Here is a 17,141-nt window from a genome sequence, read left to right as displayed (position 1 = left end):
AAAAAAAAAAAAAAAAAAAAAAAAAGAATGCCTTTAAGCAGTTTTCTACCCTGGGCGGGCCAGGTGTTCCTTGCCCTCATTCCCGTAAACCCACAACCTTCCAGCTTGGGCATTAGGGCCATTATGGACATGTCATAGTGCTGCAGCGATTTTGTTTATGGCCAGTTTTGGGGCCAGTTTATGGGCAGATTTTGGGGGGCTTGCTCCCAACAGTGGAATGTCGTAAGATTGGTCAATCAGTTAAGGCAGGAGCTGGCTGTTTAACTTGTTTTGTGTTTTTTTGGCTACTCCAGACTTCTTGGCTCCTGAAGGCCATCTAGACATATATGTGCAGGTCACAGGGGTTACAATGGCTGAGCTTCGGCTCAGAGGCCTGACACTAACTTCTCCCCACAGGCAGCCACAATTGACATGGAACTTCAAGTCAAAGCTGTAGCTAAAAACAGCTGCAGTTTTCAATAATATACCCCATGTCCTTACCCTCTTGACTGAAGAAACATCTCAAATTAGACAGATAGCCTTATGGCTCTGGACATGTTAACAGCAGCTCAAAGGGGGAACTTGTACTATAATCAAAACAGAATGCTATGTATATATTCCAGACTATTCACATAATATTACTCGGGCCACAAAAGACTTAGACACCCACATCTCTGCCATTGACACGTTGTCAGTTGACCCCATATTAGCTTGGTTCTAACAGCTGTCTAGTCCTTGGGAAACTTTTTTTGTTTAGCATGCTTGGGATAATTCTATCCATTCTGTTTTGTGCTGTGGAATATATTGCATTGTACTTTTTATGTAGGAATAAAAGTTATGCTTACTCAATGCTTCTTTAAATTTAACACATTAATTTTCTAGATTTCACCTTTTTCCAGGACTTAGAATTATGTAGGATTGGTCCTCACTACACAGATGCTTTCTGACTGGCTAGCTCTCTACTTTACGCAAAGGGATCCTAATGGTTAGGCAGGAATATCATCACTTCTGTTCAGCTTGAAGAAGTTACTAAAGATGGATTTCTGTCCCCCTACATCCCTTAGGATTAAGGGTCTCCTTGTAAAAAGGAGGAGGGAATTATGCCAGAAGTGTCCTAACCAGAGTGACTCCATCTTGAATAAAGGTCAGATAAAGCCAAACCTGCTGGGTGACTTTCCCAGGAAGATAGGCACTCTTCACAAGATGTTTATGGTTGAGGAAATGAGATAATGGAAAAAAGGCATTCTTAGTTTAAAAATGAGTTTCACTCTAGGCCGGGTGCGGTGGCTCATGCCTGTAATCCCAGCACTTTGGGAGGCCGAGGCGGGCGGATCACGAGGTTGGGAGATCGAGACCATCCTGGCAAATATGGTGAAACCCCGTCTCTACTAAAAATACAAAAAAATTAGGCAGGCGTGGTGGCAGGCGCCTGGAGTCCCAGCTTCTAGGGAGGCTGAGGCAGGAGAATGGCGTGAACCCAGGAGGCGGCGGAGTTTGCGGTGAGCAGAGATTGCGCCACTGCACTCCAGCCTGGGACGGAGCCAGACTCCGTCTCAAAAAAAAAAAAAAAAAAAAAATGAGTTTCACTCTAGAGATAACAGTACACCCATAAATTTTCCCTGAAATCAATAGTTACACAAGAGAATGACAATACTAATAGTTTGTCACAAGTTGATCATAGGCCTTTGTAATAAAGTACACTAGTTGTAGCCCTATAAAAGCAAGCATTACATTGAAGGCAGGGGTGCTCCTATATAAGCAATACTTGCTTAGTACTACTTGCAAGCAAGGATACTACTCAGAAATAGAGTAGTACTATTATTAGAAACGGAATAGTTTCTAATAAACTACTTTGACTATTATACTCTACAACTTGCCCTGATTCTTTGCCGCGGACATCTAAGAAACTGCTCTCGGGTCTGGAATGAGACCCCTTTTCTGTTAATTCCTCTATTCCATTTACTCAGAGTAAAAGCCAGTCTCGAAAATGACCTGTAAGGCCTTCAAGATCCACCCCCACTCCCTTACCCACTTCCTTCTTGACTTCATCTACCCCTCTTACCTTCCCTTGATCCTCCAGCAAGCCGGGTATCCTCATTCTCCGCATTTATGCACCTGTTACTTTGACCAAAGTGCTCTTCCCTCTAGACCCCCTCTTCGCCTCCTATAGATTTTTAGGCAAATACCATGTTCTCAGTGAGGCCTTCCCTAACCTGCCTATTTAAAATGACCATCCCATAACTAGGCACCGTTGCTCAAGCCTGTAATCCCAGCACTTTGGGAAGATGAGGTGGATGGTTCACTTGAGGTCAGGAGTTCAAGACCAGCCTGGCCAGCATATAGTGAAACTCTATCTTGACTAAAAATTAAAAAAAAAAAAAATTAGCTGGGCATGGTGGTGGGTGCCTGTAATCCCAACTACTCTGGAGGCTGACGCAGGAGAATCACTTGAACCCGGGAGGTGGAGGTTGCAGTGAGTCAAGATGGTGCCACTGCACTCCAGCCTAGGTGACAGACTCCGTCTCAAAAATAAATAAATATATAACAATAAAATAAAATAAAATGGCCATCCCAGTGCTCCCTATCTCTTTGCCCTGCTTTTTCTCCCTAGTATTCACCACCATCTAACATAATACTTAGAATCTTATTGTCTACCTGCCCACACAATGTAAGCTCCACGTGGGAATGGATCTGTCTTCTTCAGTGATGAGTCCCCAGTGACCTGGTACATGGAGGTACTCAAAAAATATTTGTTGCATAAAGTAATAAGCAAAGTTTGGCACAAATGTTAGCTATTATTATTTCAGGGCATATCGGTGACAGCACCCTACCCTTTGCAAAAATCTCCTTGGGAACCAGAAACTTAAACACAACTAGGAAGAAAAAAAGTCAGCCAAAAATAAAAGCAGGGGTCTTATTTTAGAAATATACCTTTCCAGGTCCTGGTATGTCGGGCTCTGTCATCTTTGTATCCGATCAAGGAACTACTGTGACTTTTTTTTGGTAACTTCCAGTCTGCAGTTTGGATTTAGGAGTTCAGGATTACAATCCTAGTTCCCAGGTTTCCAGCTGCGCGGCCCAAATAGCCCTGCCAGCCCCACCCCGAGGCGCAAGAGGCGCCCGGAGGGCGGGGGTTCTCGGTTCCCCGCCCTCTGGCCCGCTCTGGGCGCGGGGCGGGACTCCGGGCCGCCGGGCGGGCGTGGCTGGCCTTGCCAGAGCGCTGCGCGCGTCAACCATGGCGGCCCCGCCGCCGGGGCGGCGGCTGCGCCAGCTAACCGCGCTGGCCCTCGGTCCTAGCGCTGGCCTCTCGGCTGCCACAGCCCGGGTGGGGAACTCCGCGCCCTGCCGAGCGGGGCCCAGTGCGCTTTTCCACCGAGGAGAGCTGGCCCGCTATGGCGGGGAGGAGGTAGGCGGGGCGGCACGGGCGAGGGACCCGGGGTCGCGTCCGGTCTGCGGTGAGCCGAGCTGGGACCCAGGAGGCGCCCGCGGCCCAGGAAGCCTGGGGGACGCGCGGCCCGCGGCGGGCGCCCCCTTCCGGAGCCCCGGCTCCGCGCTCTGCCCGGGCCGGCTGGGCCTCCTATATCTAGGCCCGGACGGATGGCCGAGGGGTAAGGGCGAGTCCTCAACAGTCGGAGCGCCCCGCTTTGCCCGCATACCCCACCTTGAGCTTCCCCCTCCGTCCCCGGGAAATTACCCCTCTAGCCGCCTTTTCGTTGATGATCTGCGTACAGACCTCAGAACTTTCTGGTTTTCATGTTAGCATCAGCTGAGGTGTTTACTGTGCCCATGCATAGTGGGGAGTGGCGGGGGACGGAGGGAGGGAAGCAAAGTCTGCTCCCTGGGTTAGGTAGGAATTAGGACAGGTTCTGGGATAAGCCAGTCTTTGCCTGCACTTCCTTTTCTTGCTCCTGTATCCCAGGCCTCCTCTGCCTCGGACTCCTCAAACCCACTTTTATGCCTGTGCCCCTGGGGCTCACCCAAAGCTGGAAGCAAGCATAGAGGGTGAACTGGAGGTTAGAGATTTCCCCTCCGCCCCCCCCGCCACACACACACCCACACATGTCAATAGAGACACCCCCACCACACACACACACACACAGACACCCACACACGTCAATCAGTAGTCTACAGGCGTCCAGAAAACTCACAACCACCTGTCCACCTGGGTTGGTTGGGACTGGTGCGATGGCTGTGTCGTGTGGCAGCAAGATGCTGCTCATGACAAGGACCACTGGGGTGCTGATATTAAATGCGGAGCGGGGGAACAGCATTGGGGTGAGGTCATAGTACCGTAGCATTTCAGAGCTGGCAGGAACCCATCTCCTGCTTTTACACATAAGGAAACTGAGGCCTGCCACCTGTTAGTGGTAGAACAGGAAGGGGCCTGATGTTTTTCAAAACCCTCTGGCCTGGTCTCCCTAATTCCTGAGTTAATTGGCCTTATATGGACTGGGATTGCAAGGGGGTATCAGAAACCTGGCCCTTAAGCAGTGACGCCAGTTTGGGCATCATTTGTGAAGAGGCTGTTTAGAACCATGAGTCAGTGAGGACACCGAGGGAGGGAGACATGGCTGGGATGTGAGGATGTTAAGGGATGCCTTTTTGCCTTTAGCAGAGGGAACCAGATGGTTCAGAGTCCAGGTATCTGTGCAGAAAAGAGTTAACATGACAGGCCTGCTCTCCTTAGAAAATCCTGCTTGCAAGGATAGGACTTGTCTGGTGTCTGGATTTCTCACCCAATAAGGGTGGGCTCACTTGTCTAGGCTGTTATATACAGATGGTGAGGTTAGTATTGAACACTGTATATGCTAGGCAGAGTGTGCCCTATGTGACCAGCCTCCATTGAAAACCTCGGGTGCTGAGTCTAATGGGCATCTCTAGCAGAATAATGTTCTGCCAGAAGAATGGCACATGTTGTCAAGTTTTGTTCCTGGGGGAAGAGTGTACTCTTCCTCATGGGAAGGAGAGAGCATAGGAAACCTACACATAGATTCCTCTAGATTCTACCTCTGTGTTTTCCTTGCCAGCTGTGAGTAGAACTATATGCTGAGTTCTTGGACTCTTCCTTCTAGGGACTCCAACTGACCCGATGATCTTTGGGACCGCTGGCACAAAATCTACGGAAAGAGAGAGTTCACCACTGAGGTTACAGCAAGAGTGCCAGAACTGCAAGATGAGGACTGAGAAAAGACCCTTGGTTTTTTGATGTTGATGTTATAGATTGAAATTTAACTGAGGGAAACAGAGAGAGGACCTTGAGATGGAAACAGGGTTAGGAAACAATTGTTTTGGGAGTGGAGCCTGAGGATCTCTGTAGGTGGAAGGAAGGAGCCAGAGAGAGGAGGGAAGTGAGGGACGAGACAGGCAGTTGAGTGCAGTGGGTTCAAGCTATGCTGAGCTGTTGTTTGACCTAGATTGTTCTGGTCTATGCCTGTTATCCAGGGATAATTATTAATAACACCCCCTTTGACTCGGAAGTGTCACAATTTGTATAATACATTGGATCCTACCTGGTTTTGAGTCCCTGTTCTGCTGTGTGATTTGGGGCAAATTACTAAACCTCTCTGAGTCTCTACTTTGTTCATCTGTACTATATTTGCATTAGTCAGGGTTTCACTAGGGAACAGAACCATTTGGATATCTATATCTATACAGATGATCCTTGAGCAACACAGGAGTTTGGGGTACCGACACCCATGCAGTCAAAAATCTGCATGTAACTTTTTCTTTTGGAGGCAGGGTCTTGCTGTGTCGCCCAGACTGGAGTGAGTGGCTTTTCACAGGCACAGTCATGGTGCACTACAGCCTGGCACTCCTGGGCCCAAGCAATCCTCCTGCTGCAGCCTCCCAAGCAGCTAGTATTACAGGTGTGCACCCAGCCATGTATAACTTTTGACTACCCCCAAAACTACAATTTTTTTTCTTTTTTCTTTTCTTTTTTTTTTTTTTTTTCTGAGACAGGATCTCACTCTATTGCTAAGCTTGGAGTGCAGTGGCAGGAACACAGCTCACTACAGCCTCCTCCTGGGCTCAAGCAGTCCTCCTACCTCAGCCTCCCCAGTTACTGGCATTACAGGTATGCACCACCACACCTGGCTATCTTTTTAATTTTCTGTAGAGATGGGGTCTTCCTGTGTTGCCCAGGCTGGTGTCGAACTACTGGGCTCAAGCAACTCTTCCACCTGAGTTTCCCAAAGTGCTGGGAATACAGGGGTGAGCTTCCATGCCTGGCTCAAAACTTAACTACTAATAGCCTACTGTTGACCACAAGACCCAAGAATAGAGTCAATTACCACATATTTTGTATATGTATTATATACTGTATTCTTATAGTAATGTAAGCTAGAGAAAAGAAAATGTTCTTAGGAAAATCATAAAGAAGAGAAAATATATTTACTATTAAGTGAAAGTAGATCATTATAAAGGTCTGCATCCTGAGAAGGAAGAGGAGTGGTTGGTGTTGCTATCTCAGGGGTAGCAGAGGTGGAAGAAAATCCACATATAAGTGGACCCATGCAGTTCAAACCCTGTGTTGTTCAAGGGTCAACTATATATAGATAGAGAAATGGTTTATCATAAGGATTGGTTTACACGATCGTGGGGGCTGGCTGGGCAAGTTGGAAATATATAGGGCAGGCTATCAGAAGGGGCAGGCTGGAAGCCCTCAGGCAGGAGCAGATGCTGTAGCCCACAGGTCTTGGTTTTTTTTTGAAACAGAATCTCGCTCTGTCTCCCAGGCTGGAGTGCAGTGGTGCGATCTCAGCTCACTGCAACCTCCACCTCCCATGTTCAGGCATTTCTCCGCCTCAGCGTCCCGAGTAGCTGGGATTACAGGCGCCTACCACTACGCCCGGCTACTTTTGGTATTTTTAGTAGAGACAGGGTTTCACCATCTTGGCCAGGCTGGTCTTGAACTGACCTTGTGATCCACCCACCTCAGCCTCCCAAAGTGCTGGGATTACAGGCGTGAGCCACTGCACCCAGCTTTGTTAAGGTCTTTCAACTATGGGATTAGGACCACCCAGATCATCTTGGATAATCTCCTTATATAAAGCCAATTGATTGTAGATGTTAAACACTTCTAAATACCTGCACAGCAATATCTAGGTGAGTATTTGATTGAATAACTGGGTACAGTAACCTATGCAAATTGACACATAAAATAAATAATCACAATGGTTATAATAAGAGTTCCTACTTGGCTGAGTGTGGTGATTCACACCTGTAATCCCAGCACTTACTTAGGGAGGTCGAGGCAGGAGGATTGCTTGAGGCCAGGAGTTTGAGACCAGCCTGGGCAACATAGAGAGACCTCACCACTACCAAAAAAAAAAAAAAAAAAGAGTTCCTCCTCTAAGCAGGTGTTTTGTGAATGCCACATTAAATGAGATGGTGGTATGCACAGGCTTAGCATAAGCCTGGAATAGGGCTTAGCACTGTAAGCCTTAATAAATGTTAGCTACTATTAGTTTTATTATCTTATTAAAGATATAAGCAAGAGTCATTATAACAGGTCCACAGTCCTTTCATGCACTACAGAAATCTAATAAGTTCTGAAACCTAGACATTTTTGTTTTTCACAAGTCATTTGACAGCAAAACCCAACTTGATCTGAAATCACTTGGTGACAGAACCTTGTTGGAGCTGCTATGAGTCTACGTTAGTCTTTATCCCATTTAGTGTGAATGTTCATGTTTCACTGAAGAAATACTAACATATTTGATTATGGGTGTTGCCTTGTACCTCCCTAGAGGTATTGCATAATATTTGGTATGTTCCCCATAACACCTTTCTAAAATCTGACAAATTCTCATATTGAAAACATATCTGATCCCCAAGAGTTACTGCTGTGGGATTGTGGATTGTATAACAAGACTGTGTAACAAGTCTTTCTGAAACATCTAGCAATGAGTGACTTGTTTCTACTGTATATAAAACCTTCTTTCTTGGATGAGAGCCAAGGCGGACCCACCTCTATCAGTCACACATCCCGCTGTGTGGTTCAAGGTAAGAGAGCTCAGACACCCATGCAGGAGTTTGTGTAGTTCTCCAGTGGCAGCTTCAGATGGGAAATCCGTGAAGCATGGGTGTCCTGGCTGCTGGTGTCTTTCACAGAACCACACTGTGTTCTGGATCTACCACACCAAGAGCCAGTTCTTTCCTTTTAGGCATCGTAGGGCCTCAGAGTGATCCCATAGCATGGCTCCCTAAATCATTCACATATGGGAATAGAAAAATCTTTGGTATACATTAGTCCTCTTTGAATGCTTGCTACAAATCTGGGCGGGGTGTGATGGTTCACACCTGTAGTACCAGCAGTTTGGGAGGCCGAGCTGGGAAGATCACTGAAGCCTAGGAGTTGGAGACCAGCCTGGGCAACATAGTGAGACCTTGTCTCTATTTTAAAAAAGGAAGAAAATCTGGACAGCATCTCCTTGGTGCTTCTTTAAAACTCCATTCTCCCAGTAATTCTACTAAGGGTTGTATAGAGGAGGTGATTTTAAGGACCTCTCCTGTAGATAACAGGTTACAGAGTGAGTGTGTTGAACAAAAATGAAAATAGGGAAAAAAAGGTTGTGTGTTCCAGAGTGCCTTTCTTTGGACCTTGTTTTCTTCAACTCTTGTCAAAATTGCCCTGATAGGTAGAGATATCGCTTGCACATGTTCACCGGTAGCTTTTGCCTTGTCACACACCTGTTATGATAGCAGAGTTTCACTGTCTACAAATTGCAGGCCAGAGATTGGCATTCAAGTTTTCCATAAGGAAGAATTGCCCTAGGAAGGGCAAAGGCTTAGAATCAGACAGGTATGAGTCTCCTGACTTTTTATTTACCAGCAGAGAAACCTTTGACAGGGTATGCAAACTCTAACCCTCAGTTTCTTCACCTATAAAATGAGTATAGTAATACCTGCCTTACAAGGTTATTTTATTTTAGTTACGTTTAGTTTTTGAGACAAAGTCTCACTCTGTCACCCAGACTGCAGTGCAGTGGCTGATTTTGTTTTGTTTTGTGTGTGTGTGTGTGTGTGTGTGTTTGTTTGTTTGTTTTGGAGACAGAGTCTTGCTCTGTCATCAAGGCTGGAGTGCAGTAGTGTGATCTTGGCTCACTGCAACCTCCTCCTCCTGGGTTCAAGCAATTCTGCCTCCCCAGTAGCTAGGATTATAGCCACCTACCACCACACCCGGCTAATTTTTGTATTTTTAGTAGAGACAGGTTTTCACCATTTTGGCCAGGCTGATGTCAAACTCCTAACCTCAAGTGATCTGCCCACTTCAGCCTCCCAAAGTGCTGGGAGCCACCGTGCCTGGCTGTATCTGTGTCACTTCTATTCCTGCATCTGCATTTATACTCCCAAGCCTTCCACCCACCCTCCTCCTTCTCAGTTGCCATTTCCTGGGCCTGAGAATCTGTCCCTGGGGACTGTGCTATCCGTGGATGTCCATCTACACCGAGTCAGAACTCACCACCACAGCATGCTCTGTTTACTGATAAGCTCATTCCTCTGCGTGGCATGTGTGTGAGGTATCTATGTCACTCTGAGGCCTCAGAAACACTAAACATTCTTTTCTTCCCCTTTAATATGACTTCCTCTTAGCACTTACACCTTCAAGTAAGTAGTTTAAGGAGGAGATAAAGGTTTTATTGTTAAAAAAAAAAAAAAAAAAAAAAAAGGAGATTGCTGGGTGCAGTGGCTCATGCCTGTAATCCCAGCACTTTGGGAGGCCGAGGTGGGTGGATCACCTGAGGTCAGGAGTTCGAGACCAGGCTGGCCAACATGGTGAAACCCTGTCTCTACTAAAAAGACAAAAAATTAGCCGAGTGTGGTGGCAGGTACCTGTAATCCCAGCTACTCAAGAGACTGAGTCAGGAGAATCGCTTGAACCCTGAAGGCGGAGGTTGCAGTGAGCTGACATTGCGCCATTGCACTCCAGCCTGGGCAATAAGAGCGAAACTCTGTCTCAAAAAAAAAAGATGGGGCCCCATGGAGCTGTTTAAGTGACAGTCATTTTGGTGGGAATGTTTATATAAAGAAATGTTACCTATAAGAAGCAAAATATAAAATAGATTGCTCGTATCAGTTACATCAATGTATGACTATTGATGAAGAGGAAAGGAAATTTGGACTGATAAGTAATTCATCATTTACTATTCTTTTGAATTTTCATCTCCATGCATTTGCTTCAGTTCCTGATTTTCTTTTTTTTGAGACAGAGTCTCACTGTGTCGCCCAGGCTAGAGTGCAGTGGCATGATCTTGGTTCACTACAACCTCTGGCTCCAGGGTTCAAGTGATTCTCCAGCCTCAGACTCCCGAGCAGCTGGGATTACAGGCATGCGCCACCATGCCTGGCTAATTTTTGTATATTTAATAGAAGTACGGTTTCGCCATATTGGCCAGGCTGGTCTTGAACTCCTGACCTCAGGTGATCCGTCTGCCTTAGTCTCCCACAGTGCTGGGATTACAGGTGGGAGTCACTGTGCCTGGCCCCTGATTTTCTTTATAAAGGAGAGGATTGCCACATTCTTGTCATGAGACTTTATGACTTTTCCAAATTTCTGTGCATGGGCATGACGCTGCCCAGGCGGGTGGCAAGCTCGCCAAGGACCAGGCTTAACAGAAGGCCATTGGGACTTGACCCACTGCTCTTTGCTCAGCTTGTGATGGGAGAAGATTTAACTAAGTTGCACTGGAAGAGCCGGCTCTTCCCCTCCTCTTCACAGCTTCTCCCCTGCTTTCTAGGAAGATCAGCCCATCTACTTGGCAGTGAAGGGAGTGGTGTTTGATGTCACCTCCGGAAAGGGTAAGTGGTGTGGCATTTTGAATCTTCATTTCCAGAGAGCACAGAAGCCAGAGTGAGCAGCACTTGGAGGTGTGAGGAAAGGGAGGGTACATTAGGTAAGTCTGTTTCGTTCCATTTTATTTTTTTTATTTTTAATTTAATTTAATTTAATTTTGAGACGGAGTTTCACTCTGTCACCCAGGCTGGAGTGCGGTGGCATGATCTTGGCTCACTGCAAACTCCGCCTCTCAGGTTCAAACAATTCTCTGCTTCAGCCTTCTGAGTAGCTGGGATTACAGGCACCCACCACCACCCCTGGCTAATTTTGTAATATTTTTAGTAGAGATGGGGGGTTTCACCATCTTGGCGAGGCTGGTCTTGAACTCCTGACGTCATGATCCACGCGCTTTGGCCTCCCAAAATGCTAGTATTACAGGCGTGAGCCACCGCGCCTGGCCTTCCTTCCATTTTAAATGAGCAGATTGAGTTAATCTTTGTCAGTGTTTCACTTTAGCAGGGGTTTTTTCCCCTGATAATGATATTACTCAAAAGCCTTCCATGGCTTTCCATTGCCTGTAGAATTAAATTCAAACTTGATGATTTACCCTAGTTGAAGCAATGAGATAAGTGTTCTTTAGTAAAGAGTTGGCATTATAGAACATTACAGAACATTTTAGTGCCATTTAGTGTAACTACTAATGATATCTTAGAGGTAGTTTTGTATTGGTTCATCTATTATTTGATAACAAACACTGCTGAATGGAAATAGATTTGGCTTCCACCAACATTTAAGAAGAAGGAACATTTTTCTTGTTTGCATCTTTAATTTTTTTTTTTGGAGACAGAGTCTCGCTCTGTCACCCAGGTTAGAGTGCAGTGATGTGACCTCCTCTACCTGGCAGGTTCAAGCAGTTCTCCTGCCTCAGCCTCCCGAGTAATTGGGATTACAGGTGCACGGCACCATGCCCAGCTAATTTTTTGTATATTTAGTAGAGCTGAGGTTTCACCATGTTGGCCAGGCTGGTTTTGAACTCCTGACCTCAAATGATCCGCCCATCTTGGCTTCTCAAAGTGCTGAGATTACAGGTGTGAGTCACCATGCCCAGCCTGTGTCTCTTATATTTTTAAGAGACTATTTTCTCAGTATTAACACTTAGGTTAAAAAAAAAAAAAGAGCAAGAGGGGGACTGGGCACAGTGGCTCATGCTTGTAATCCCAGCACTTTGGGAGACCAAGGTGGGTGGATCATGTGAGCTCAGGAGTTCAAGACTAGCCTGGGCAACTTGGTGAAACCCCATCTCTTCAAAAAATACACAAATTAGCTGGGCATGGCGGTGCATGCCTGTAGTCCCAGCTACTCTGGAGGCTGAGGTGGGAGAATCGCTTGAACCTGGGAGGTGGAGATTGCAGTGAGCCAAGATCGTGCCACTGTACTCCAGCCTGGACAAGAGTGAGACCCTCTCAAAAAAAAAAAAAAAGTTTTAGGGGACTATTCTCATTTTGTATTTTCTGAAAATCCCTGCTCAGCCTGCATGTGTGACTTATTTCACACTTAGAATGAATGGAATCCAACCTGATTCCATTGGAATTGGCTGGGGTGGCTTACTGGACTTTATGTCGCCATTGTTTGGCCTCTCCGTGAGCCTGGAGCCTTTTTTAGGATTGGGTGGGGGCCTTGGGAGCCCCCCCACGTGCAGGCTTCTGGTTACTCTGCATGTAAACCCACACTCACATCTCTTCCTTCCTCCCCACTACAGAGTTTTATGGACGAGGAGCCCCTTACAATGCCTTGACTGGGAAGGACTCCACTAGAGGGGTAGCCAAGATGTCTTTGGATCCTGCAGACCTCACCCATGACACTGTGAGCCAGATTATAAGCCTTTGTTAAAATGCTCTACCTCCTTGTCCATGCCTTTTTCTCTTTTTCTTTATTTCTTTTTTTTTTTTTTTTTTACCTCTGGGCAGGAGCAAGGCTTCCTAACTGGCTTATTTACCCCTGTGGTCCGGTTGGCATGGTGGCCAGGCATTTTCTTGAAACAGATTATCCTGCCGTGTCACCTTAACTCAGAAACCTTCCGTGGCTGTCTGTTGCCTAGAGTTAAGTCCAAACTCTTACGAACTTGTGATCCAACTCAGTGATCGTCACAATTTGGCCCCAACCTGCTTTGGCAACCTAATGCTCCTTATGATCTGTACCTGCCACCCTGTCCCCTCAGCCCCTTACAGCCTTGCTATTAGTCGCTGAGACCCATTCCCTAGGCCATGCTTGGTAGCTTTGTGGATGAACTAGGTTGGGAAGAAAGGTCTCCCTCTATGCTCATATTTCTGTGAAGGAGAAGATAGCATTAAAACATTTTTTAGGCTGGGAGTGGTGGATCATGCGTGTAATCCCAGCACTTTGGAAGGCCAAGGTGGGTGGATCACCTGAGGTCAGGAGTTTGAGACTAGCTGGGCCAACATGGAGAAACCCTGTCTCTACTAAAAATACAAAAATTAGCTGAGTGTGGTGGTGCATGCCTATAATCCCAGCTACTTGGGAGGCTGAGGCAGGAGAATTGCTCAAATCCAGGAGGCGGAGGTTGCAGTGAGTTGAGATTGTGCCACTGTGCTCCAGGCTGGGCAACAGCGAGACTTCATCTCAAAGAAAAAAAAAAATTTTTTTTTTAAAACCTATTCAAGGTCTAAATAATCCCAACAGTAAGGCTAGAATTTCCCCCAACAGTGCTCAACATCAAACTGACATTGAGATAAATTGAGATGAGCCAAACTTATAAGAAAATGAATGTAACAATATTACAAAAATGAATGAAGAACTTAAGAAAGGGGAAGGTGCCAAATGTATAATGGGAGGAGTGTAGAGAGAGGGAGAATTAAGTGGGGGAAGGAAGGGGATGCAGATGCAGCAGGGCACGCCCTGCCCCACCCCAGCATGGTCATGGTGCTCTCTGGAGTCTTTCATTCTTGCATCAGTCAAACTGCAAAGTGTGATGAAGCATTGCTCCCCGTATGTTATACCCTCCCACCCGCCCCACACAGCAGTGTCTTTTAAGCCATTTGTCCATTATTTGGTTTGTTGAGATGCCTTTTCTCTTAAATTAGGGATGTGGGAGGCAAGGCAGGGATGGAGAAAGGCCAGTGCCAAACACCATCCACTTACCCCATCTCCTGTCTTTCTTGTGCTTTTCTCCCCAAGACGGGTCTCACGGCCAAGGAACTAGAGGCCCTGGATGAGGTCTTCACCAAAGTGTACAAAGCCAAATACCCCATCGTTGGCTACACAGCCCGGAGAATTCTCAATGAGGATGGCAGCCCTAACCTGGACTTCAAGCCTGAAGACCAGCCCCATTTTGACATCAAGGACGAGTTCTGATGTTCCACCTGCAGGAGCAGGTTCTTGGAAGAATGAGGCAGGAAGACACTAGGTGCTGAATCTCCTGCAGAACTGGCTGCCTGGAGCCCCTGAGCCACACAGATCTGAATAAAACAGATGCTTACCCTGGAAGAGCAAATGCCTCCTGTTGTCCTTGGTCAGGGGTTCTGTCTACCTGGGGACCCCTGTCCGCACACCAGGAATCAATAAGAGCCAAAGTGGTACACCTAGACATCAGTGTCAGCTGGCTGGGCAGTGGGATTTTGAGCGACCTTTGTACTTTTCTGTACTTGCCAAATTTTCAACTGTGACCATGTTCACTTTATAATCAAAACAAAAGTAAACATCCCATTTTTACAAAAGGAGAATTCTTCCCCAGAGGCCATTTCCTTGGAGCCCCGTCAGCACCCCACGTAAGTGGGTGGGCTGTGTTGTTCTTCCATAGTCCTACGGGGCTGGATGGTGGGGCATTTTGGCGATGGGGCAGGAAAGGAGAGTGGTGAGGTGGGAGGGTGGGCGATGGGAAGGGAGGCAGGAAACCCGGCTGGAGTGAGGATGGGAACTGGCTTCAGCGCATGTGCAGCTGGAGACTGGTGAGGAGGACCAGGGTCATTGTGGGCGGAGCCTGGTGGAGGTCATTCCAAGAATGGGGAGGCATATTCCTTATGCTGGACTGACGTCAGATTTTAGGAGGAAGCCCCTTTAGTTAGAGGGGGCGGATTTTTCCCTCTGGGGACATTGGGTGATGTCTGGCAACATTTTTTTTTTTTTTTAATTTTTGGTTGTCATGACTGCAGGATGCTACTGGCATCTCGAGACCAGGGATGCTGGTCAACATTCTGTAATGCACCTGACAAAGCATTATCTGGTTCGAAATTTCATTCATACTGAGGCTGAGAAATGCTGTTGTTAGATGGATCCTGGACATTTTACAGTGGAGATGAATTTCCTTGACATAAAATTGTATTTTGTTAAAATAAATAGCAACTGTCCCCAAGAAAGAATTTTCACATTAAGCAGAATAATCTGTTAAGGTGATTGTTCAAAATGTTGATTCCAGGGCCCCACCCCCAGCGCTTATGATTCAGTATTTCTAGAACATGGCCTGGAATAGTGCTTGTAGTGAGCCGCTCAGGAAGTTGCCATACAGACGGGCCCAGGCACACTTTGAGACACCACCTTATTGCCTTATCAGTCATCACAAAGAGAACTCAGACTTTTTGAGGACAAGGTTTGACCTTAAATGTGTTTCAGGGCTGGGGACTCCAATGGTAAACCTCTGGGTTGCACTCAAGAAGGTGGGAGCTTGATGGCCATCCAAGAGTAACGTGCCTGGATCTTATCAGATAGGACTTTTTGGCCTAGAATTCTGGAAGCCAAAGTTGTCTGTATCAGGACATTTGGCCCCAAAACAGGATCTACAAATAAATACAAATAGTGTACAAGTCCTTGGGAATAGTCGAGAGATGAATTCTTTTACTTACGTGCCTGCCACTCCCTACATCACCACGTCATGTAGGGGTGGCAGGGTGGGTAGAATTCCACTCCTTAGACACAGATTTCTGCAGTGGATCAAGGTCTCCAAATTGAGGCTCTGGGAATTTTCCAACACCACTCTTTGCCCCACTCCCAAACTCTGCCCCCATGAAGGCAGTTTTCCCTCATGGTCTCAGGCTCACCACCTCTCCCAGGATAACCCTGCCCAGTTCCTTGAGTGCACATCAAGGGCTGTCAGCCAGCCAGGACCGTATGAAAGAAATCGGCAGCCTGTGTGGGCTCCAGAAAGGGTGGGTGCAACCCCAGGGGAGGGGGCACAGATCAGCCTTAGAATCTGCATCATTGAGGTCTGCAGGGCCTAAAGAAAGTCTCACACAGATCCTGGGAGGCCTGAAGTGTCTGCCTCATGCACCTCCTGCTCCTAGGTCTATAATGGTTTCTTTTCTCTGAAGGCTCATATCCTCCTTTTAAGACTCAGCCTAGGTGCACGTGTACCAGGAAGCCTTCCCCCTCCTGTGTGATCCCCTTAGCCTAGACTCACCTGCTTTGCTGTGATTGCCTGTTTGTTAGCCTGTCTCCTTCAAACAGGGGCATCTTGCGGGCCCAGCACACTCTCCTACAGTGACCAAACTTTCTGATTTGCCTGGGACTTTCCTGGTTTTAGCACTGAAAGTCCTGCATCCCAGAAAACAAAACCACTCTGTCCTGGGCAAACCTGAGGACTGACAGGCACCAGCAGCAGAGTCAAAACCTCCTCCCAGCTGGGGGACTCTAGGGTGACCACGTGCCACCCTGGGATGAAGAAGGAGGGAGGACATTGGGAGAGCGCAGGGGGCTGGGTTCTTAGCCAGTCCTGACAAGTTCCAATTCAACATCTCTAACAGGAAGCTCAATGCCTTGTCTGCAGTATGTGCTTGGTGCATTGGAGTGTTGTTGATATTGGTGTAATTTGTGAAGTTCTCCACATTTAAATTCCTTCTGCTGAGATATAGCCCCTCCCTGACCTCTCAGAGGAAACGTGTTTCCTTGAACCCAGAATGCTGATCGGTACCCTTCCCTTTCTGAACTCCTGGGGCCTGGGGCACAGAGCCTTCCCCCTTGCAGATGACTGGGGGTCAGTCCCCATGCCATGTAACAGGAGAAAAGGAAACAAGGTTTTGCTGCGTGGAGCCCGTTTCTGTATTTCAAACTATTGAAATACGACTGCTAAGGGCCAGGCACAGTGGCTCACGCCTGTAATCCCAGCACTTTGGGAGGCCGAGGCAGGGAGATCACCTGAGGTCAGGAGTTCGAGACCAGCCTGGCCAACACGGTGAAACCCTGTCTCTACTAAAAAATGCAAAATTAGGCTGGGCGAGGTGGCTCACACCTGTAATCCCAGCACTTTGGGAGGCCGAGGCAGGCAGATCACCTGAGGTCAGGAGTTTTGAGACCAGCCTGACCAACACGGTGAAACCCTGTCTCTACTAAAAAATGCAAAATTAGGCTGGGCGCGGTGGCTCACACCTGTAAT

The 17,141-nt window shown here is 47.2% G+C and overlaps 1 protein-coding gene across 1 annotated transcript; it reads left to right on the top strand.

Moving 5' to 3' along the window:
- The first annotated feature begins 3,214 nt into the window (after positions 1–3,214).
- Positions 3,215–14,265, top strand: NENF (neudesin neurotrophic factor). Its single transcript, XM_017851951.1, is given in 6 exon segments — positions 3,215–3,268; positions 3,270–3,354; positions 3,357–3,385; positions 10,722–10,782; positions 12,519–12,622; positions 13,955–14,265. Coding segments are annotated over 6 exon segments (510 nt in total). The 3' UTR covers positions 14,132–14,265.
- The last annotated feature ends 2,876 nt before the right edge of the window (positions 14,266–17,141 follow it).

This window comes from Rhinopithecus bieti, unplaced genomic scaffold (genome assembly GCF_001698545.2).
Source record: "Rhinopithecus bieti isolate Rb0 unplaced genomic scaffold, ASM169854v2 scaffold_34876, whole genome shotgun sequence".
Lineage (NCBI taxonomy): Eukaryota > Metazoa > Chordata > Mammalia > Primates > Cercopithecidae > Rhinopithecus > Rhinopithecus bieti.
The sequence above is the reverse complement of the archived record's forward strand: the minus strand, read 5'-3'. Positions and strand labels throughout refer to the sequence as shown.